This window comes from Periophthalmus magnuspinnatus, chromosome 7 (assembly GCF_009829125.3).
Source record: "Periophthalmus magnuspinnatus isolate fPerMag1 chromosome 7, fPerMag1.2.pri, whole genome shotgun sequence".
Classification (NCBI taxonomy): domain Eukaryota; kingdom Metazoa; phylum Chordata; class Actinopteri; order Gobiiformes; family Gobiidae; genus Periophthalmus; species Periophthalmus magnuspinnatus.
The window spans coordinates 18,035,025-18,057,342 of NC_047132.1; the positions used below are offsets into that span (position 1 = coordinate 18,035,025).

Here is a 22,318-nt window from a genome sequence, read left to right on the forward strand (position 1 = left end):
AGTCACATACACACATTGATTGTAATAGTAGTATTTTAGTATTAGTTCTTTCAGTTTATTGTGAATAGTAGTACTTCTCCCTTTTGTATGTTTTCAAAATATATTTACTTTTCTGCTGTCTGCATGTGAGATGAGTTTAAACAGTAACAGAAAGACAGTCAGTCCTACAGTTTCTGTGGTCTGGATACTACAAAATAATTCACTTTTATAGTTATAGAACTACATTTAGTGTAATATATTGTTTTTGTTTGTGGAACTACTGACTCATCATTAGACTTGTTGCAGTTTGGGGCAGATTTATTTCTCTTTTGCTGGGTGGGTATTTAGCACCATGTGGGGACTAAAATCTGTATACACATAGTTCATGGGGACCTACCTCAGTTATTTTTATTATATCAATAACATGGTTTAAAGTTCAGATAAGGGTTAAAATAGGTTTAAGGTTAGTTTAGGAACTATGGTTAGGTTTATGTAAGCCAATGTATAATGAGAAGCATGAAAGCCCAACAATTCTGTGTCTGTGTGTGTCTAGTATGGAGTTAGTGCAGTTTGAGTAAATAGAGAAACTGCAGCTCTCACTGGGTCAGAGGGAACCTTTGCTCTGAAGTCAAAATTCAGTTCTAATTTTTACAGAGGCATAAATTAGCAGTTATTTCAAAATCACATTGGTATTATATTATTATGTGCTGATATGCTTCAAATGGGAGTAGAAAATCCCTTCTGTTACAAGATGTTTGTGAGAGTGTGATACCCAGACTCACATATTTTGTATTGTATTTAAAGTTAATAAATGTATTAACATACACTCATAATTGACAACATAACCAAGCAGATTAATAATATGCATTTTACAGTACTTGCTTCTATCGCAATATTCAAAATTCTTAAAAAAAATACTTCCTACAAAATTGGTATTCTCTTCTCTTGCAAGATACAGAGAGTGTGATCACTGCCCACAACCAGACATATTTTTGTATTGTATTTATAGTTAATAATGATGTTAATACTAATGTAGTTGGAATAGATTGAACATGGTTGAGAAGGGACATTAACTCCACATCTGACCCTAAGGCCAATCCTGAACAATAGAAAGTCTCAAGGACACATGTTTTACTACTGCTACATTCTTTCACGTGGTTTTAAAGAAAGAAAGAAAGAAAGGGTTTTTGTACATCTTTAAAACCATCAATAGTTTTATTTCAGTTCATTCGATACTAGTTTGAAGTAACAATACTAGATCCAGGGGTATGAAAGGCTACCGACCCATCACTGTGCGGCTAATATCTTCTTCTCTTGTCTGTGGAATGTTCCAACTATATGCCTGAGGAAGGGTGCACCTTGTACCTATAACAAACCCTTAAAACAACTAAATTGTTAAAACAGTAGAAGTGGGTGTTGTTTCCTGTTTTAGAAAGGTCACGGTAAAAAGTCTAGGAATTTATTAACAACTAAATGAGCGTTCAGCCTCTTACCCACATATTGTAATCTGAATGTTGTAAACTGAGCAACATTACATCAGCTCTGATTGTTCTTATTGTTCTGAACAAAAAAGTTTAACCAAATCCTTTCAAATATTCACTAACACTGCTCCTGACCCACAGTGGAGTACCGCAAAACAGAGGAAACAGGGGAGGTACATTTGAACTGTTAAAGATGTTGAAATTGTTGTATATGTAGTATAATAAGACTAGGACTAAACCAGGTTTGGACTAATGTAATCCACAGTTTAGTTCCTATGTGAGTGAATGTGCAGAGAGTTTTCTTAAAAATGTTTCTGACTCAGACTGAGAAGTGTTTATCAGTGAGGCTCCTCCACTTTTATCAGCTCAGGAACGCAACTACTTCAGACAGGGCCGAGACCAGCCCTGGACTTGGCTAAGTCCTGGTTTAGTTCTGGTTAGACATATGGAAATGAGAGACTCATTTAGGTGCCAACGCAGTGAGTCCTAGGGTCAAAGGTAAAATGGACCAAACTTAGATTAATTTAAACATGAGGAAGAGATTCACTTCAAGTCTACTCCTACTGTAATGTTACTGTGAGATAAATTAGGGCAGAGGAAGATGTCATCTTCATTGTTACAGTTACAGTTCACAAAAATGATTTCTGAGCATTTTAATTATAATAAGAACAGCAATATAAAGGAAAAAAAAACACATTTAAAGCAACACTGTAACTTCTTTTATGTTCCTTGTCTAAGTGCCTTGTTTTTTTTCTTGTTCAAATGAAAATGGAAAATCTTAATAAACACATGTTTAAAAAAAAAAACAAAAACACTGTAACTTCTTGGAGGTGGCCTGTCACCTGCATGACTCTATGGAAATTGAAAGTTTAAACACTTGCTTTTATTTAGAGGTCGACAGTTTTTTTCATGGCCATTAGCAATATTGTTTTGTTGATGTTTTTGAATTGAGAGGAACCACTGGACAGCAAGCCCTGCTAAGGAGGTCAGATTTTGATTATTTTCCCAAATGATATAATTTTACTTTATTTAATTATATTATTTCTTTCCGGACATTTCAGTCTTAAGTCAATAAGACAATAATTGAATATTAGTACAAACTCATACACAACCCTTTTTTCCTACAAAGTAGATAAGAGAGCTGTGTTGTGTCCTCTTCGTAGTAAAGTGTTCAAATATGGCTTTATATATGTTCTTTCGGCTGATGGTGGGGCCAAACTGGATATCGGCCTCTGCTGGAAATTTAAGGCCAATAGCTGATCTGCTAAAAGTGCAACTTTTTTACAGTCTAATTTTTGGCAAAAAAGTGATAAGTAGAAGTTATAAGTTATAAGTAGAAGCTTGAATTATAGCACAGCATTAAACTGTCAGTGGGACCTGTATACAAATCTGGATTGAACTGCACTCTATAAAACACAAAAGGGGATGTGTGAAATCTTTTAAAAACTGCATTTATGTGAGCTCTCCCAACGTGGAGACACAAACCAGGAGCAGCTTTTGGTCCCGATCCCAAACATTCTGAAGGAGGCTATTGTGAAATCTCAGAAAAAAAATGTGCAACCTTTGATCTGGATCAAGGGAGAGCACAAATTATGGCAACAATTTTCAGAAAAACAACAGGAATATTCCTTAAAATCTGGCGGATTGAGGAATGTGTCTTGGAGGAAAGTATTTGGACTGGGGGAGAAATATAGCTAAACCAGAACTCAGGGTTAATCTCAAAATCCACTGAACATAACTCAACCCAGGACTAAATCTGGACTAAACTAAACACAAGAGGTCCAAAAGCTCACTGTTGTGCAATTGTAACATAATGATCTGAAAAGATTAGAGAATATCTGATTGATCTGGTCGGTGCATAAAGTAATCTTTATAACAATGCTTGGTATAGAAATGACACATGGATTCTGCTTCAGCAGCTTGTCAGTGGTTATTTTAGTGGGATGAGAGAGAATGTGTGATGCTCCATGCTCTATAGCCGCGAGTGAGTTTGTCTGTGGAGTCCCAGATGTGAGTCATTCAAGTCAAAGTAAAACTGCTCCCAGCCATGTTCGAACTACAGCTGGGTCCGACCTCTCACCTCTAGATGAACCTGGTTTAGTCTTGGTTTAGACCTGTTTTGGTCTTTGTTTAGTCCTGATTTATTACACCTAGAGTTAGTGCTGTTTTTGGTTTATTAGTCTTTTATATGATGATGATGCATTGGATTTGCATAGTGCCCCAGGGCAGTTTAGCTGCAGTTAATGACTAATGAACCAAATCAACATCCTTCACCTACATGTGCGCCTGTATGGAGTGAAGTAATCAGAGAGGACAGAGGCTGAGTTTTTGATGAGAACTTGTTGAATATTTTATGATAATTCCGTCTAAATTCTGTGTGTAAGGCACAAGCATGTTCTTTGTACATTATTTATAATCTCAACCACAGAAACAAGTACAAGCCACAGTGAACGCACCGCAATATAACGGTAAAGACTCAAACTAGATAACACTGAAGAGTGCAGGCCAGAAACAACCCAAATCCAATATAGATTTCACCAACTTTATACAATCTGGTGCATTCAGTCACACTCTGGTGGTAGATTAGACTTTATAGAGTTAATTTACCACTGCTGCCCTGGGGCGAGCCCAGCAGCCACATAAACTATTTTTCTTTTCTGTACAAAGACAACTGTCTACTATCTCTCAGGTATCTGAAGTCAGATGTTTATTTTATTTTATTAACCCAACAAAAACAAATACACTTTTTTTTCCTAGTAAATCCCACTGATTCTCCCGCTGCCACCATGCTCACGTACATACTTTGTTTTTCTGTGTCTGTCCAAACACAGCACTTTAAAGTCTGACGCTGTTAAGTCCATGAAAGCACCACCTGCTGCTGCATTCTCTTCAAAATAATTACTCTTCAGGATTTCTCAGAAATCTGGTTTATTTATGCAACAAGACTCACACAATGGACATTGTTTACAGAGAAAACCAACCCAAAGAGTCTCTGATGCTTTGTCCAGAGCTGAAAACAATAGGGAGCGGCTATTCATTTGTTGATTTTGGTGAACTGGATATACGCAAAAATGTTTCACCTCGGGTTAGGTTTAAAAAACAATTAACATCTACCTGGGTTAAAATGACTTGAATTCAGAAAATGCCCCTGTTGCCTATTGGTTGGTGAAACTTTGCTGAACAACATGTTGGAGTAAATTAGAGGAGACAGGCCTCAATAATTTAACCCCAGAACATTTTTAGAGCCATCAGAACAGACCTGTCAGATACCACAAACCAACCCTGTCACACCAACTAACTTCATGTTCTCTTTCACTCATCTGCTCTTTGGTCTGCCTTGACAAGCCTCATGTTTCATAGCCACAAAACAAGATGGACTCAGTCTTAAAGTGCTTTTGGCAGGTTTTCATGTTTTTCAAATTATTAATTAGTTTAGTGGGATAGTGCCTGTGGTAAATATTTATCATAGTTTTACATCAGTTTAGAGGCAGCTTGTGAAAATACAGGAAGTAGCTGTGAGTAAAATGTTATCCAAAATGCACGGACCATTTATGCAAAGTTTATTCTGGCAGTTTAAACCTTCACCTTTAGGCCCTTGTTAACATGGAATTACGTTTATATATGTTTTATCTTCTGCCTGTGTCCAACCGGGAAGTCAAATTATAAACTTCACCCAAATTTCCAGTGAAATATGTAGTCTAACCTGCCATATGCACTTTATTCTCATCCAAGAGAACTGAAACATCTCCCACTCTGCTGCAGTCTGTTTTTCTGACTCTTATAGTTATTCTCTCTCTGTTGTGTGTCTACAGCTGGCTCTCTCATGTCCCACCGCTTCGTCACAGTCCGCAGGGGGAGTCCTGCTGCCCGTAGTGGACACATCCAGCCAGGGGACCACCTGGAGGGAGTGGAGGGGCGACCAGTGGGAGGACTGCAGCACAGAGACCTGGCTCAGATCCTGAGGAGAGCGGGCAACACCCTCCGGCTCACCATTGCACCTCGGCATAGTAAGGACCAGGATTAAAGGCCACTTAGTCCCTTCTCCCATTATATTTTTGCACAATAGAGAAATAAGAGAAATAAAAATACAATAGAGAAATAAAAATACATGGTCCTTCAGCATTCAGCATGCCATAAAGTTGCACTATGTAACTTTCCTGGTAGAGAATCTGTCACCTGCTTGTCTTCAAGGAGATGTCATTGCTATACCTAGAATATTTCCCTGTATGGCATTAAACATACCTGTCTCCATGTAGACAAGTAGATAAGGTCACATATCAGATCTATGAAGAGGTGAATCAAATATATGTGTTTTAAATGTATTTTTGAGCAATATAAACACCTGTAGAGTCTTTGGAGACCCTCTGTCATAAAAGTTGCATAGTCCACCTTAAATGGACAAAATGGGGTTGTTACTTCATTGTTTGCATCCAACAAAGTGCCGGAGGCAATATTTTACAGTTTATTTATTTATTACCTTTTTTTTTACCCATAGCAGTTTTTATAACACACTGCACTGTATTTTTACTGAACTGGAAGATATAAAGGTCACATGTATGGCCTTTACACATAAATAAATTAATACTGGATTAAACCAGAACTAAATCAGGACTAAGCCAGGGTAGGACTAAACCAGGACCCTATTCTCTCTCCCAGATAGTCCAGCAACAGAGGGGGCAGACCTGGACATTGATGGACGTGTCATCAGGAGCTCCAGATCCAGAGCAAAGGTACTCAACTTAAAATTATGCAATTTAAGGAGTGGGGACACATTGGGTCTTACCGGAGGGAATGCAAGGGTTAAATGTATCCTCTCTGACAGTACCTTGTGTCTCTTCGGATTATGACTGTCTCTTCCAGGAGGAGGGCCGGTTCTACAGTGTGGACCTGGAGCGGGGGCCCACAGGATTTGGCTTCTCTCTGAGGGGGGGCTCTGAGTACAACATGGGGCTGTACGTGCTGGGGCTGATGCAGGGGGGGCCAGCCCAAAGGAGCAACAAGATACAGGTAAAACACCCTGCAGTACATATCCAATACAACTATTCCTCCTCCTTCTACCACTACTACTACTTCTACTACTACCTCTACTAGACATCCAAGTATTTTACTTGTTATTTTTGCCCCAGGTCTCAGATCAGTTGGTGGAGATTAACGGAGACAGCACTGCAGGCATGACACACTCTCAGGCAGTGGACCAGATCAGAAGAGGAGGGAACCACATCCACCTGGTCCTGAAGAGGGGCAACGGATATGTACCGGACTACGGTAGGACTAAACCAGGACTAAACTGGGACTGAACCAGGACTGAACCAGGACTAAACAAGGACTAAACCTGGACAAAACCTGGACTAAACCTGGACTTTTGATTCGATTTTTGTAATCAGATAAAGATGACCAGAATTTCAAAATCCAAAACTAAGACACACCTAGGTTGGAATGGTTGTTATAAATAAAATTATGAAAAGAGTGCTTAATACTGTCCATTCCTTACTCCCTCAGTTATAATCTGAGGGATTTCTGTCAGTGCATCTTTTTGCCTTATGTTCATTTTAAAGCATGGTTTTCTGTATTTTGGCCAGACAAATTACAATATATTGCCCTTTTACTGTTGATGGGGATCAAATAGGTTAAAAACAGGAACACCTGGAACATTTCTTATAAAACTGGGGTAAATCAATGGTTTTGGGTAAATCTACTGGGACAGTGGACACAGGACTCAGAACTGGAACTGTCCCAGTAAAGCACTGATGTCTGGTCACCTTAAATCAAATAGGGCAATAATTAAAATCGCAATAATGCATTTGAGTAATTGCATGCTTAACTATGACTATACAGTTTCAGCTAGCATCCAAACCTAGATACACCATATCCACGTCAAAGCTTTACTAAAGTAGGAACTAGGATGTCTTTTTCTCATCTTTTGCATCTCTTCTTTTCATCCTTCCTGTTTTTCCCCCTGCACTTCTCCTCCCTGCCTATCAGTGGAGCTGTCGAGCCTGTCTCTGTGCATGACCAACTCCAAACAGGGCGAGCCGTGTTTCTACGTCATTGGGCGGACAGACAACTCGCGGTTTGTGACTCCTCCTCCTTCTGCTCAAATTTCAACTTTATTTCATCACCTATCTTTTTATCTACTCTTTTGTCATCACTAGCTACTGTTAAAATCTTGGGACGTTCTTATCGTTAAGATGCAGTTTGGTTGAAAATAGCACCTTGGTATGTATGTTAGTTTATCCGCATTTTAAGTAATGATAGTGGAAAATGTAAAAAGGAATACATGGCTTTAAATGACATTAAAAGTCTTGATATAAGCAGTTTTGACCCAGGCTTAGAATAACAGACTGATAAAAAAAAACACAATATACTTCAAACAGTCAGAAATAATGTTAAACAAATACAAAAAAACAAAAACAAGATTACTTATATTAACAGGTCAAAACTACTAAAATCAAGATGCTTTACATAAGAAATACATATTCCAGCAAAAGCAAGTGGTCATTTGTGGAACTGCAGTTGACTGATGGTGTGTTTTTGATGCAGGCCCTGAGGAAGGAGCTCTCTCCCCCTCCACCCCCCCACCACAAGAGCCAGACTCCATCGTGGCCGCCGCCAGTACCACCATAGAACCAGGAGGAGGAAGAGAGGGAGAGAGGAGCACAAAGAGGAACCGAGAAGAAACCAGAGCAAGACCACGGCCCATTGTTCCAGACTTAGACCTGGACACAGTGGACCAGGAACCTCACCACAAGAGCCAAAAACACCGCAAGAGGAGTGGGAAGAACCAGGAGGAGGAGAGGAGAGGTAGTGAGAGTTTACCCAGGAACAGAGTGTCGTCCTGGGATGAAAAGGGTGTGGGAAAGAACAAGGAGGAGGAGGAGAGTAGGAGGACCCGGAGTGTATCCAGGAACAGAGCACCATCTTTGGATAGAAATATGACAGAGCAGAGTCCATGGAAGCACCAGGAGGAACAGGGGAGGAGCACCCGAAGTGTGTCCAGAAACAGAGCGACCTCCTGGGGCACATCTATAGTGGAGGAGGGTGTGGTTCCAGAGGTCTTGGAGAAGAAACGGCGAAGCAAGCGCAAAGAGGCGGACAATGTTAAAATGGTGGAGGATCGTGAGTCAAAGCGAATCTCTGAACCCTTCTCCTTCCTGATGCCGCGTGATGAACATCCCCCCTCTGACAGTGAATCAGCCGCCAGCTTCTCTGAGGTCAGCCAATCTGCTGCCAGTATCGCATGGAGGGAAGATTCTGATTGGAGACGAGCAGATTCGAACTCACCACCAGGTCGGTGGCTCAAACCAAGCCCCCAAAAACTAAGCCGGGTTCTGATTGGCTCACGGCTAAATGGGCATAGCCTGGTGGGCGGGCTCTCACTCTGAGCTTTTATAAAGACTACATAAAGGGCTCATGTTTTTGTTTTTTACTCTTCGGCTTTGGCTGCGCTGGACTGTTCTATAGCAGCTCACTTTAACACATCAGAGGGTCTGGACTCGGGCACAAAGGTTTAAAGTGGAACTCAGTAACTTGCTTTTTCTCCCATCCCTTGATTATTATTTTTAAACCCAAATGTTGCCTAACTGTAATGTGTACTTTTGTCAGCTTGGTGGCACTGAAGCATATTAAGTAAGTGTAGTTTTTGTCCCAAACAGAAATTAAAAGTGAAAAAGTTACGGAGGTCTGCTTTAAATCCTATTTTTATAATGAGTAGCAGCACAGCAGTGGTTTTGCTGGTTGTATTAAGTTAAATAAAAGCATTGCTTTTATCAGTGTTGGCAGCTGGTTGGTTGATTATTGGTGTAAAATTTGTTAAAAGCAATAATCTATAGAACGAACTCGAGAAAACAGTTAGAAAGACTTGAAGCAATACAGACATTTTATATTGAATTTTTGGATGTGTTTAAGAATACGTTTCTAGGAGTCTCAGAAAATCACACGCTTTTTCACTTTTGAGTCAATGCATCTAGATTGTTACATTGCAAAATGTGTGCTTGATAAAAGGATTTGAATTTAGAAAATTTACTGAACTGCATTTTTATTATCATGTTTGCAGAAACTGTCGGTCTAACAAGTATATCAAACACATCTGCAATAAATTACAACTCCAAATTTAAGAATTCAAGTAATGTATTTGCAGTGTTATGGGATGTGCACAGAACAATAAAACATTTTTTAAAAATCATCCCATATTTTATTTCTTAATGATTTTGAAGGACTTTCTGCAGTCCTGTTTAAGACCCAGAACCGCTGCTGTGACCCCAACCCTGCTTTGAGTCCAGACCAAAAGAACTGTTGGTTGTAGTGAAATTATGCAAAACTCTGGTCTAAGTCTGCATAAGCCTGTTATTGACAATGATTCAGAAACATTATTTTTAAAACCAAATGTTCCTATGAGATTCATATTAACTCTGTTATTATTTCTTCATACATTTAGTGTTTCTTCTTCTTTCTTTTAATTGTGGATCTTTTGCACAGCAGTTTGGCAGTTTTTTTTTTATATCAGATGTCAAAAACCGCCACTTACAGACCTATAGAATGTCTGTATGTACATTTACTTGGCAATGTTCAGGCTGGAGCCTGGCCTCATGTTTTTCTCATTAATTGTTATTTCTGGTTTTCTGTCCTCAATGTCCATCATAGGCTTTGACAGCACAGATCACAGACTAGAGGTGGCGTTGTTTAACCTGTGCATGTGAAAATGGAATGATTTATTTTTATAAAAACTGTACTTGCCTGTTCATACTAATCTAGAGATAGACTCTGCCTGCTTCTGCCTGAGATACGCCCTTTGACCTTTTCTGAATTTGAGCCATAAATACCCTCTTGTGTCAAAGATGGCCGCCACCGCTGCAGCCCTCTGTGACGCGTGTGGACCCAAGATGGTCCCCGCTGATGAAAAGTGCCTCAATATTCACACTGCAAAACAGGAACATCTACATTAGGATGGCCTGAATTTAGATTATTACTCTTGAAGTGGATAGTTAGGGTAATTTTTATTTGCTTTACTAACAAGACCTTTCCAATAAATTGAACTACATAAATCAGCATTCATATTCAGAATTCAACTCACTGAACCCATATACGTAGATATTCCTTTTTTGCAGTGCAGCCTTGTCCAGTCTGCTGCTGAGGCCACACTGCAGCTCAAAGCAAAAAAATGTAGAGTCTACTGTTGAGCTGGAGGAAGGAATGGGTAATAAATAATAATATAATAATCATATTCCTTTGCTCTAACCTCGTAATCTCTGCATCTTCATTCGGATTAACTAACTTCCTTTGTCACTACATCCATATATTTGTTCTTTGGTCTTCCTCCAAGCCTCCTGTTTCCTGGCAGCTCTATTTAACATTACTTTTTCACCCATATAAACATTTGCCCACATATCCAAACCAGTCTGAACATATCTGACTTTATGTATTTACAATGAGCTGTGCCTCTGATGGACGTTTTCTTGCTCCATCCTCATCATCACAGAATAGCTCTACTCCAGTCTACTCCTCCAGCTACGCAGTAATCCAGCTCTGAAACTAAAACCAGCCAGTAAAACCCCTTCTACAAATCCACCAGATTTTTAATGAGAATGAAAAATATTGTAACACTAGATATGAATGATTTTATGAGAGTTCTATGTAAATGTCCCTGTCAGTGTTTTGGGTTTTTTACCTTAACATTGTTAGCAGGGAATACAGAAATACTATTTATTACAGAGACAATTTAGAAATGAATAAATGTTTAAGAGATTCCAGCAGCAGACGTGAACCAGCCTTATTCTGAGATTCCAACTTTGCCAAATTCAATAAAAACCTGTGATGTCAGATCTGCCAGATGTGTCCGAGTTTCAGTGGGTTGGGAATTTCAAAGGAGAAACTTATTTGAAGCGTGATACCTTTGGGTGCCATTTGTGTACTTTTAAAATGTTGTAAAATATGTAAAGTTTTAGTATTAATGTAATGAATTTAAAATGTTTTAATATCAGAGGACACTTTTCATAATTTGAGATTATGAACAAAAAACAAAATTGACCCAGTGCCTTTATTTTTACCCTCTGCTACATTTTAATGAATTAAATGAAGAGAGGCAGACAGAAAACTTGATGTTTATACAGAACCATTTCCTTATATTTTACCATTGTTACATGTAATGAATCTATGAAAAAAAGGGAACACTTCTTTTTAAATCACTCACTGTTTGATATTCAGTGGTTCCCAAACTGTTGACTCCAGTTAAGCCCAAACAAACAACAAAGATACAGACAAAAACAATCACTGGTTAATAAATGAGTTTGAGCACAAATTCCCTCTCGACTTTTAACAGTGGTAGTCGTAACAAAGTGTTGGGTTGGAAAAAATGTCTTAACTACAGATATTGCACTATTTGCCCTTTGATGTAAAAATATTAAAATCTGATAACATACTTTACAATACAGGAAGTATTTCAACAAAACAAACAACAGACCTGTGGTATTTAGATGATGTCATACCATTTTCAGCAACTTCTTGCCATGAAAAGAGATACAAGTCTTTACAGACCCAAATATTTTGTTTAAATATTTGGGTCTCTACTTCTACCCTGCATGCTTCAATCACAGACTCACACAGCTTTCAGTCTGCTTGTGGACAACGGCTCAATAAAGCAGGAATTCAGCCAAAATATAGCGAGGAATGCATCACACAGTGCTGGCATTAAGTAACTACCAGTAGTGCGTGGGTCAGCTGAGTTCAATGTGCAGTGGGCTGTTTTAGGGGCAGGTCCACAGGTGCAGCAGATTGGGGTCCACCAGGCTGTTTTTCAAGGGCAGGTCCACAGACAGGTCAGGGGGAGGGGCCTGGACCCTGTGGCGGGGGGGTCGTCTGTGGGGAATGGGAAGTTCAGAGTGGTGTGAGGGCAGAGGGGGTGTGAACAGGTATGGGTGCAGCAGTGCCTGAGGAACAAAGCCATTTTAGAGCCATGTAGACTGTAAACATATTGCACTTGAGTACACTGTCTAATTTAAAAGTCAGTGTTTTATTCAAACACTTCTTAGGCTATGCATTATATAAAACATATAAAGGAGATGATGAGATCTGATAGTCTGACAGGGAGTGTGCCCATTTATACCCAACCAAAGATATAAGATTACTAGCAAAACACAAGAAAACACCTTTTACTACTTAACCTAGTGCAACAGTAATAATATCTTAGCCTACTCCTGTGTGTTTCTGACTTATAATAGCTCATACCTGTTTGGCAGAGCAGCGTTGCTTGGACGGGTAAACCAGGAACTTGCAGAGAAGGTCCAGAGCCTGAGGAGAAGTATCTGGGACAATCTCCTCTAGTGGGATAGGGGGATTGTCCTTAAATGTGATTTTATTGTAATCTGGTAACTCCACCATCTCCTGCAAAATACAGACAGGTGGGCCCATTCAAAAATGAATATCACAATGCCAAGTAATAATATTCATGGGTTTAAGGCAAATTATTACTTTCTGTTATTTTGTGAGGACCTTTCCCCATTCAGAATGTATAACATTTTGATCTGAATTGCTTAATTTCTCTGGTGAAGCAGGGGCATTGCCATAGCTTGAAACCTAGGAACTGGGACTAGAAAACTGTGTGATAGTGAATCATACATGAACCATTGTCCTGACAGTGCAACACGTATCTTTTTCAAGGATGATTTATAATATTATATAACAAACACATTACACATTCTCTTAATTTGGAAAAGCTTGGATTTGCATATTGCTCTTGTTGTCGAGGCCATACTCTTATGTCCGAGGAACAACTAAATTATATGATTTATTGACATTTTGGGGAGAGACAACATTGCTATAACTTATTTATTGGTGGTAAAAGCAGACTTACCGGCCATGTTTCTTGAGTGGGTGTGCCCAACACTCTCAGCACACAGCATAGTTGTTCAATGTCATTCTCTCCAGGAAACAAAGGAGAGGAGTTCAGCAGCTCCCCAAATATACAGCCCACTGCCCTGTAATATGACAAACAGTGTTACTGTGGCAGAGTGGTTACCATATATTGTGTCTCTCAATAAGAAGCTTGTGAGTTATCAGCCCTGAGACTAATTTGAGTTTTGAGTGTAGTCGGGCCAAAATTGCTCACCAGAGGTCCACTCCTTCATCATATTTTCTGGCTCCATAAAGCAGCTCAGGAGCTCTATACCATCTGAAAGACAAGGTACATTGGTTTTCATTCATATAAACATAAGTTGGCAAATATTAAACAAGAAAGCATAAAGAAGTATTGTCTTTTGTACCTAGTGGCGACCTGGTGGCTGTAAAGTCTCTCCCCCTGCTCACTAAGAAGTCTGGCTAAACCAAAGTCTGCAATCTTCAGATGTCCAGAGGAGCTGATGAGGAGGTTTGCTGGCTTCAGGTCCTACATACACAAAAACAAGAATATTAATGATAAATAAATTGGTAAAGGGTTGTACCGATGGGCTGGATCTTGCCAAAGGACACAGCAACACTATTCACCTGTGGGAGCTGGAATCGAACAACACTAAGAGTTATAATTGTGTAGACATACCCTGTGCATGATGTTGTTGTGGTGCAGAAAGGTCACGCCTTTCAGCAGCATCATCATGTAACCTTTGACCTGTGCTGGGGTCAGGGGGCGCTCAGAGTTTCTGATGACCTCCGAAAGGTCAGAGAGCATATAATCAAACACCAGGACGAAGCCTGTCCCATGAGGAAACACAGCCTTCAGCTTCACCACCTGAAACAAGAATATAATAGAACACACATACACACAATATCCGGAAATCTTCTTTTTTCCAAACCTCCTGCTTCCAGGCAGCTCAAACCTCAGTAGTGTCCTTCTACCATCTCCTCTACAGGCAAATCCATGGCCATGCCATGGGCTTACCAATCTCTTCTATTATGGCTAATTTATATATGGAACAATTTGAACAGGATGCACTGGCCTCATTTCCAGGCACCCCACCCACGCATTGGTATCGATATGTGGATGACAACTGGACTAAAATCAAAAACAAGATCTGGAACCCTTTTCTGCACATATTAATGCAGTGGATCCAAATATCAAGTTCACACAGGAAGAGGCCAAAGAGAACAAACTGGCCTTCTTAGATTGTGCAGTAACTATATGAGAGGACCGTTGACTGCAGGTAGAAGTCTTCAGGAAGCCCACACCACACACACTGACCAATACCTGCTGTTTGATTCACACCATCCACTGCAGCACAAACTAGGAGTTATCCGTACTCTACAACACAGAATTCTAGTGGTGCCCACAAACACAGAAGGAAAAGTGAAAGGTGGAGAAAGCCCTCTCAGCTTGTGGATATCCAAAATGAGCCTTTAATAGATCTAAGAGAGCTAAAAACAACAGGACATCAGGGAATCTGAGCCGAGAAGGAAAGGCATAACTCTTTCTTACCCAGCTGGTGTGTCTTAAAAACTTCAGAGAACTTTCAGACAGTTTTAGATTCTAGTCTATTTCAAAACTACAAACACTTTAAGACAGAAACTAGTTCACCCAAAGGACAAAACCCTGAGCCATAAACAAAGTAATGTGGTCTACTCCATAAGGTAGTGAAGAGTACAGTGAGCATTACATTAGAGAAACTAAACAGCCACTCCATAAGAGAATGTACCAACACCGTCGCAAGAGTTCCTCTGGACCCCAGTCTGCCATACATCTCCACCTCAAAGCCACTAAACACTCCTTTGAAGAGAGTGAGGTACAGATCTTAGCCAGAGAAAAGATATGGTTTGAGAGGGGAGTTAAAGAAGCAATTTTTGTTAGGAAAGACAATCCTTCCTTGAACAGGAATGGGGGCCTTAGACATCATCTATCTCCAATTTATAACTTCATCCTCACACCCAAAGCAAACAAAGGAAACAAAGAGAACAATAGAGTGAGTCATTAGGACCATTAAGCTGAATGAACTGTAAACAATAGCTGTTTACAGTTTCAGTGTAGTTAGCTCCTTCATTCAGATAGATATAAGGCAGTGTCCACCAGCAATCTGACCAGAACTGAATAAGCTGCTTGGATGTGCAGTGAAACATCTCCTACAACTTTTTGTCCAGCTGACAGATTTAACTTTGCCTTTCACTATGGACTAGACCTGGACGACTGAGGACAGACAACGTCCTTCTACCATAATTTTCTATGAGCAAAGAAACACCCTGTGTGATGAACCAGCATTAAGAAGACTCACGTGCTGGTTGTCTTCTATCTCCTGCAGGGCCTTGATTTCTCTCAGAGCCTGGTTTGGGATGCCATCTTCCAACCGCCGCAGAGCCACTTTCTTCAGTGCAACAGTCTCTCCAGTCTGAGCAACAGGTTTTATTTATCACGTCATCTGTTAACATTGCTACTAGATATATTTTACTACTTGCATATCTTGGTCATGAAAGGCCAACACAACGAGCCAATTTGTTTGTTAATAATTACCTCTATGTGTTTTGCCTTGAAGACAATGCCGTGGGCGCCTTCACCAATGCGGCCAAGGATGCTGTATTGCTCCATGTGGATAATGTAGATTCTCTTGGTTTGCCCACGCTGGTTGATTTCTTCGAACGAATCTACGTTTCCATGGCAACCAAAATGCTAACACGGGAGTTAATGGCTAAAATTGTGGTAAAATCTGACAATAAACATTTGGCATTTGCGCATCATGTCCCACAATGTTTATTAGCACTCTGATAACTGTAGACTATTTATATCTGTTCACATTCCGTCCAAAATATATGCATGGATTGGCAAGTGCAAAAGGAAAGGTCGCCATTGTTGTTTAGGTTTCTGTCGAGCTTCCGTTCCACAAGAGAAATTGCCCCATCTAGTGGGCAAAACTATTATTACTGTTGCCGTTTCATCTTTTTTTCCTGCTTTATTATCTCTAAGACTTATATGCTGAAAAGTCAGCATTAATTTGAAATGCTTGTTTTGGCTTGTTTCTACTTGTTCTGGCTGCAAATAAATGTTTTGTCTCAGAAAAGTGTGTACATTGCATTTATTTTGTCCAAATTCAGCTTCCGTACTGTAGGTTTCTTGGCACTTTATGTGTGAGTAAATGTGAAAGGAGGTATGGAAAAGCAAATTGAGCGGAATTTGATCTAATACAATAGAAAGCAGTTTATGTTTTACTCTCTTTTGTATTCCTTTGATGCACCAGTGCATTTGCAATCATGTCGAGTCTGCGCTTCGGTCAGCACCTGATTCGGACCTCCGTTGTCTTCCTAAAGACGGAGCTGTCCTTTGCGCTCGTTAATCGCAAACCAGTGGTCCCCGGGCACGTTCTGGTCTGCCCTCTCCGGGTGGTGGAACGGTTCGGAGACCTCAGACCGGAGGAGGTGTCGGACCTGTTCTCGACCACGCAGAGAGTAGCGCGGCTCGTGGAGACTCACTTCGCAGCCACTTCACTGACCATCTGCGTCCAGGACGGACCCGAGGCCGGACAAACAGTCAGGCACGTACACGTGCACGTCCTGCCCCGGAGGAAGGGCGACTTTGAGCGGAACGACAGCGTTTACGATGAGCTTCAGAAGCACGACGCTGAGGACGAGGACGCTTCCAAGTGGAGAAGTCCGGAGGAAATGGACCAAGAGGCAGCAGAACTCAGGGACAGACTCGAAAGACTGTGATCCAGGACGTAATGGATAAGCTGGAATGGTTTTCACTAGATTGTCTCTGAACAGTTTGGGCTCAGAGCATTTGAGATCAGCTGTCATGTCACTAAATGTTCTTACTAGACAAATTTCACCTCTTGATATCAATTTTATGTTATAGTAAAGAGCTCTTGTTTACTCAGGGCCCAATGCAAGCGGGACCCTCACAAAGTCGGCAATGTGCTCACCAAGTTAGGTTGTACCCAGGGCCCAAAATTACATGTTAACAACTTCCAGCTAATTGAACATCATCCATAGTCTCCTTTTATTGGAACTTTTTTTTTCTGCTTGCTGTTGTTATTGTGTTCTTGGGCAAGATCATTCTCTTCCCTTCCTCAAATTTTGCAAACCCTAGTGGATGAGGGTTCTTTGTGAATGGATGATTTCAAGCTTAGAAGCCCATGTATGGAGGGATAAGGGTGGTATAAAGCTGTGATTATTACTTTTATCATTTCAAGAACTGTATGGGAATTTATGGCTGACAAAATGCACACATAAAAACAGAACCACATCAAGAACAAACCAGGTTCAAACATGTTGTCAACCAGAACTAAAGCACAACTGCTCAGTACAAAATCAATTCAAATTTAATGTAATATAACTTTATTCCAATCCATGGTCTTTGAGGAGAAGTGAATCTGACTCTGGCATTCACACTAGTAGACACTGGACACTTCAGATACTGCAACTGTGATTTAAGTTAAGAGCTTTTACCAGTGGTCATGAATATGACCATTTTCTTCTTCAGTCATCCATGTTTGTATTTGGCGCCTTGCAGGGACAAGATGAAACAGAATCTACAACAGACAAGAATAGAGTTGAAGATGTTTCTGTTTCAGTATTCAAAGAAACAATAAATGGAATTAGAAAGATGGTGTGTAGTATTCACTATGGATTTCTGTGAAGGGAACAGTTTTACCATATTCTTTGTCCCAAAGGAAATGGTTGGTCAGTTTCAGACTTGGAAGGTCCTGAGCTCAGTCACTGTCACAGCCTGTCTGCAATCTGCAGAGACGTTTAAGCATTCCACATGTGAGTATGAATAAACCATGGACTACAAGAGGTTTGAACCATAATTTAGGGCTCGTCAATTAATTGAATTTGAATCTAGATCAAGATTCATTTATAATCACCAATAATCAGCTTGGGTCTTTTTTTATCAAGAGGTCTACAGCAAATGCTGTCAGTCATAGCAAGTAGTCCGGAGAAGAGTTCAGACTAAGGAGGAAATGTTCTCTAGTTTTTGTGTCCCTGCTTAAAGGTATTTGTGTTTATTTATGTGTTTATTAAAAGATTAATTCATATTAAAAACAAGAAAAGGTCTGTATAGTTTATGTCTAGGATCTTATAGAATATAAAATAAAACCAAATATAAAATTGTGATCAGTCAATATGAGGAATAAAACATAGGTAAGTAGGTAGAAAGTTCTCAAAGATGAATAGAATAGGTCTAAACCAGGATCAAATGTACTTTCTGTGTGTTTGATTCTTACTGAAGAGAGTGATGGTTCTGGGTGTTTTTTTGTAGCCACAGTGACACATTGGAGCAGAATGTCTGAGGCAGGACACTCACAACAACAGTACCTGCAAGCATACAGTGCACTTTAAGTGAAAAGAAATTCATCTTCATGTCAAAAGACTAAAAAAAATTTAAAAATGGGGATAATTCGATCAAACATCCATGCAGAATGTACAATGCAATACATTAAGTTTACAGCCTAATTATTTGCTTGACTCAATTTAATTTGAATATTTAGTAACACAATTGATTTTAGTTTGGCCAGCCATAGCATTGAAGGAAAACACAACCTAAAGTGTGTAACTTTGGTGCATTTGTTTAAATAAATGCATGGATATTTATTTATTTAACTGCAAAACTGCCAAAATATTTAAAGGAAAGTGCACCACAATGCATCATGTGTATAGAATTCAGGATTCAAATTTTGAGAATCATTAAATTTTTACTAAGGCAGTGACATATACGTCTCTTTGGTCCATTGTGCCAAGATCCATCTTTCAACAAACTGCATTAAATCCCAGATGAATGCATTTTGTTGTTATTTTTTACCATAAAAAGTACATTTATGAACTTTACTTCAAGTTCTGGGCCTTACCATAGATTTTAAAGTACCAACAGCGATATCTGCATATCGGTTATTGCTCACAGCGGTGGGGTGATCCATATTGTACCATCTCTACTGTAGTGTATTACTTACTTAAGAAAAGAAGAGGAAATGCAAGGAGAGGACACTGTGGCATTACACAAAAGAAGACAGTCTTGGTGTTCTGACTCACATCCTGATGCTGTTCTGTGAGGACTGATCAGGAGACGGAGGCAAGAGCCAAGGACAAGAGCACACCACTCAACCTCATCATCATCAAATCTCACCAAGTTCACCTGATTCAAAATCTTTCAGACTCCTCTGATAAGGTCTAAAAGTAGAAATCACTAACCAATCACAGAAGCCCTTCTGGGACGCCCCATGCTCTCATACCTCCAAATTTGGTTCTGGCTTTATTTATCATGATCCTGCCAAGAATATATATAGATTTTAGGAAATATTTGTCTATGTACTGCCGATAATCTTTACATTTGAGTTTGAGTTGGATTTTGGAACCAGCAGGTGTCGCTGTTTACATCAAAGCTCTAATTGTGATCAGTGTCTGATTAAAAGAAGAGTTGTTTCCGCTCTGTCACGTTGTTTACACCGTGGATCTGTGGTTGACGCTGGATTGACTCTGTTTTAGCATCTGAAATCAGTTATTTTATACTTTATTTTACTTTAGAATGACACAACAACTGCAGAGCCTAAACGGGACCTCTGACCAACACAGTCAAATTAGATGATAACTTTTTTTTTCTTTAGCAGTCTATTTTAAAGTAGAGCCACTGTTATGGCTAATGCTAAAGCTAGCATAGACCAGAAAGTGCTGCAGTACGAAAACTTCATAAATGAAGTACTCCGGAGAGACTTGCAGTAAGTCAGAGTATTTGTACACTGGACACGGGCACAGAAGCCACAGAGATGTATATTCACGTGTAGTTGTTTTTGGGGTTTTTTTAACAGGAAGATTTTGGAGCAGCGGGACTCTGTTTATGAGAAACTCTCGCAATACATGCAGCTCAAGAACACGCTTCAGAGTCTCCAGGTCTGTACTAGCTTTGATTAAAGCGTGGAGTCAGTGATTCAGTATTCTAATCAGAAAAGACACAATTATTATCATTTTACCCCAAACGTTTATCAACCAAGGAAGTCTGTGAGCCACACCAAACCATATTAGGTTAACACGTTAGTTTTTCATTTAGTCAGCTGTCAACGACATGCTTGATTATACCAGCTAATATTTATTTTGCTGAAAAATGTAAAGAGGAATTTTTTGTTTGATATTTTTTTTAGGAGGAGGGATCAAAGCATCTCAAGACTGATGTGGATCTAGGGTGTAATTTCTACGTTGAAGCCCAAATGTAAGATGAACACTTGTCCATACACAATATCATTATTTCAGTTACAATACAATATAATTCTGTAATTTCATGCATTTTAAATGAATAAAAAAACGTACTGCCTCTGCCACCCGATACACATTGTAGTAATCAGAATCAGAATCAGAAGACTTTTATTGCCAAGGGTTTAAATTAAATCCAAGGATGTTATGGATATACTTTTATAAAAAAATAGATCATTTTGTTTTGATATAACAACATTTTCTACAGCTGCCTATTGAGCTGTGACATGGTTAGTATTATGTTTTAGCTAACATTTTGCTTTACACAGATTGTTTTGAATTTGTGTCCTCTATCAGAACCTTCTGGTCTCTCACTGAACCAGGGTTAATTTAGGACTAAACCAGAGACTAAATGGCTAAAATAAATTAAATTAGACTCTTTGTATAACAGTTTGAAAACCTGCCCCCTAATCCTCTGTCCCTGTCCACAGCGAGGATGCGTCCAGGGTCTTTGTTGCTGTGGGATATGGATTTTTTGTGGAAATGACCCATGATGAAGCGCTGAGGTTTATTGAGAAGAAGACTGCTCAACTCACACAGTTCGTACACAAAATATTTATGAAATTAGAAGTTTAGTTTGAACAATTCTAACTGCATTATTCTTCAGATTCACTGAACAGCTCACCAAGGACTCTGCCAAAATCAAAGCTCACATCCGCTTGGTTTTAGAGGTATGCAATCGCAATTTTAAATTGGCATTATTTAAGATGCAACTCCAAAGCCACTTTTTTGTTTTACTAACAACAAGAAACAATTCTCAAAATGCTGCCATGTGACAATTTATCCAATGGTTCAAGTCCTGTTACTGCCATGCATACACATGGCTGTCTTGGCTGTATGAATGTGTTAATGTAACAACACTGGTCTCACTAATTCTGGACATCTCGTCAATGAAACTTGTCATGTATGGGTTTTGATGTTGCATATTCTGCTTATATCTATACAGGGTCTGAGAGAGCTGCAGGGCTTCAGTGATTTGCCTGAGTCCCGAAGCAGAGACCTCTTCTGAGATGAACTGTCCATAATGACATGCCTTCATATAAAGGTGCAATATGTGACTTTGTTAGCGGAGGGTCAGCCGTATGCTTGTCTCCAAAAAATAAGAAATTTAAGTGTTAAATTCTGAATGAAATAAGTCTGAAACATCTACCACTGGAAAACACAGAGAACTAATTACTGCTCTTTTGTGACTGTTTTGTATGTCTTATGGTATAAAAACATTTTGAGTAAGTTAAATTACAAAATCGCCATTATTTCAAGATTTCTGTGCACTAATGTGTATTGTTACTTGATAATTGTAATATTTTAAAGTAGTAAAGTATATGATATGTAAGTATGTAATTTCTAGTGCTGAAGTAAAAGTAATTACTGTAGAATCCTCTGTGGTAGCTGATCAAAGATATTATATTAGACTTCATACTTGAATCACACTGATATAAGAGCAGAATATGCAGGGTTGTGGTTTCAAATGCATGTTGCAAGTCATCCTACAATGACACACACCACTAATATCCTTTAACTCAATTTAACTCCAACTCAACTCAATTTAATTCCATTTTGGCTGGGTTTATGATGAATGAACAAACGTACATGATGCTCATCCAAATTTATTCTTAGAAACAATGCATATTTTTTATTACAAAGAGAAGTCAAGTGTCTTCTCCAATGAATACGACGCAGTTTGCAGATGTTGTGCGACCATCTATTTTTTTGGG

The 22,318-nt window shown here is 39.3% G+C and overlaps 5 protein-coding genes across 7 annotated transcripts in view; 4 read left to right on the top strand and 1 right to left on the bottom strand.

The window, feature by feature from the left end:
- LOC117374005 (membrane-associated guanylate kinase, WW and PDZ domain-containing protein 1) overlaps window positions 1–11,285 on the top strand; it is a 36,278-nt gene extending 24,993 nt beyond the window's left edge. For both annotated transcript variants that reach the window (XM_033970140.2, XM_033970138.2), the window contains exons 17-21: window positions 5,273–5,467; window positions 6,117–6,190; window positions 6,321–6,467; window positions 6,587–6,725; window positions 8,001–11,285. In XM_033970140.2, the coding sequence (XP_033826031.1) occupies window positions 5,273–5,467; window positions 6,117–6,190; window positions 6,321–6,467; window positions 6,587–6,725; window positions 8,001–8,842 (1,397 nt within the window). In that variant the 3' untranslated portion in view covers window positions 8,843–11,285. The remainder of the gene's footprint in view (window positions 1–5,272; window positions 5,468–6,116; window positions 6,191–6,320; window positions 6,468–6,586; window positions 6,726–8,000) is intronic.
- The window catches only part of pcsk1nl (proprotein convertase subtilisin/kexin type 1 inhibitor, like), an 82,891-nt gene that overhangs the window by 45,333 nt on the left and 15,240 nt on the right, over window positions 1–22,318 (top strand). The window lies entirely within an intron of this gene.
- Window positions 11,482–16,609, bottom strand: cdk20 (cyclin-dependent kinase 20). Of its 2 annotated transcripts, none has more exons than XM_033970152.2 (8): window positions 15,883–16,609; window positions 15,647–15,760; window positions 13,987–14,175; window positions 13,715–13,836; window positions 13,561–13,623; window positions 13,306–13,429; window positions 12,681–12,836; window positions 11,482–12,382 (listed from the first exon to the last, which is right to left on the bottom strand). In XM_033970152.2, exons 1-8 carry the CDS (start codon window positions 15,955–15,957, stop codon window positions 12,200–12,202), a joined length of 1,026 nt encoding a protein of 341 aa, XP_033826043.1. In that variant the 5' UTR covers window positions 15,958–16,609; the 3' UTR covers window positions 11,482–12,199. The 2 variants fall into 2 exon arrangements, with proteins under 2 accessions (XP_033826043.1, XP_033826044.1); XM_033970153.2 differs by having other exon boundaries at window positions 12,162–12,311; window positions 15,883–16,226.
- Window positions 16,609–17,597, top strand: fhit (fragile histidine triad diadenosine triphosphatase). Its single transcript, XM_033970157.2, has one exon. The coding sequence runs from the start codon at window positions 16,617–16,619 to the stop codon at window positions 17,070–17,072; it is 456 nt and encodes a 151-aa protein (XP_033826048.1). The 5' UTR covers window positions 16,609–16,616; the 3' UTR covers window positions 17,073–17,597.
- On the top strand, window positions 19,853–21,869 carry uxt (ubiquitously-expressed, prefoldin-like chaperone). Its single transcript, XM_033970156.2, has 6 exons — window positions 19,853–20,074; window positions 20,165–20,246; window positions 20,495–20,562; window positions 21,035–21,142; window positions 21,211–21,274; window positions 21,550–21,869. The coding sequence occupies exons 1-6, from the start codon at window positions 19,992–19,994 to the stop codon at window positions 21,610–21,612; spliced, it is 468 nt and encodes a 155-aa protein (XP_033826047.1). The 5' UTR covers window positions 19,853–19,991; the 3' UTR covers window positions 21,613–21,869.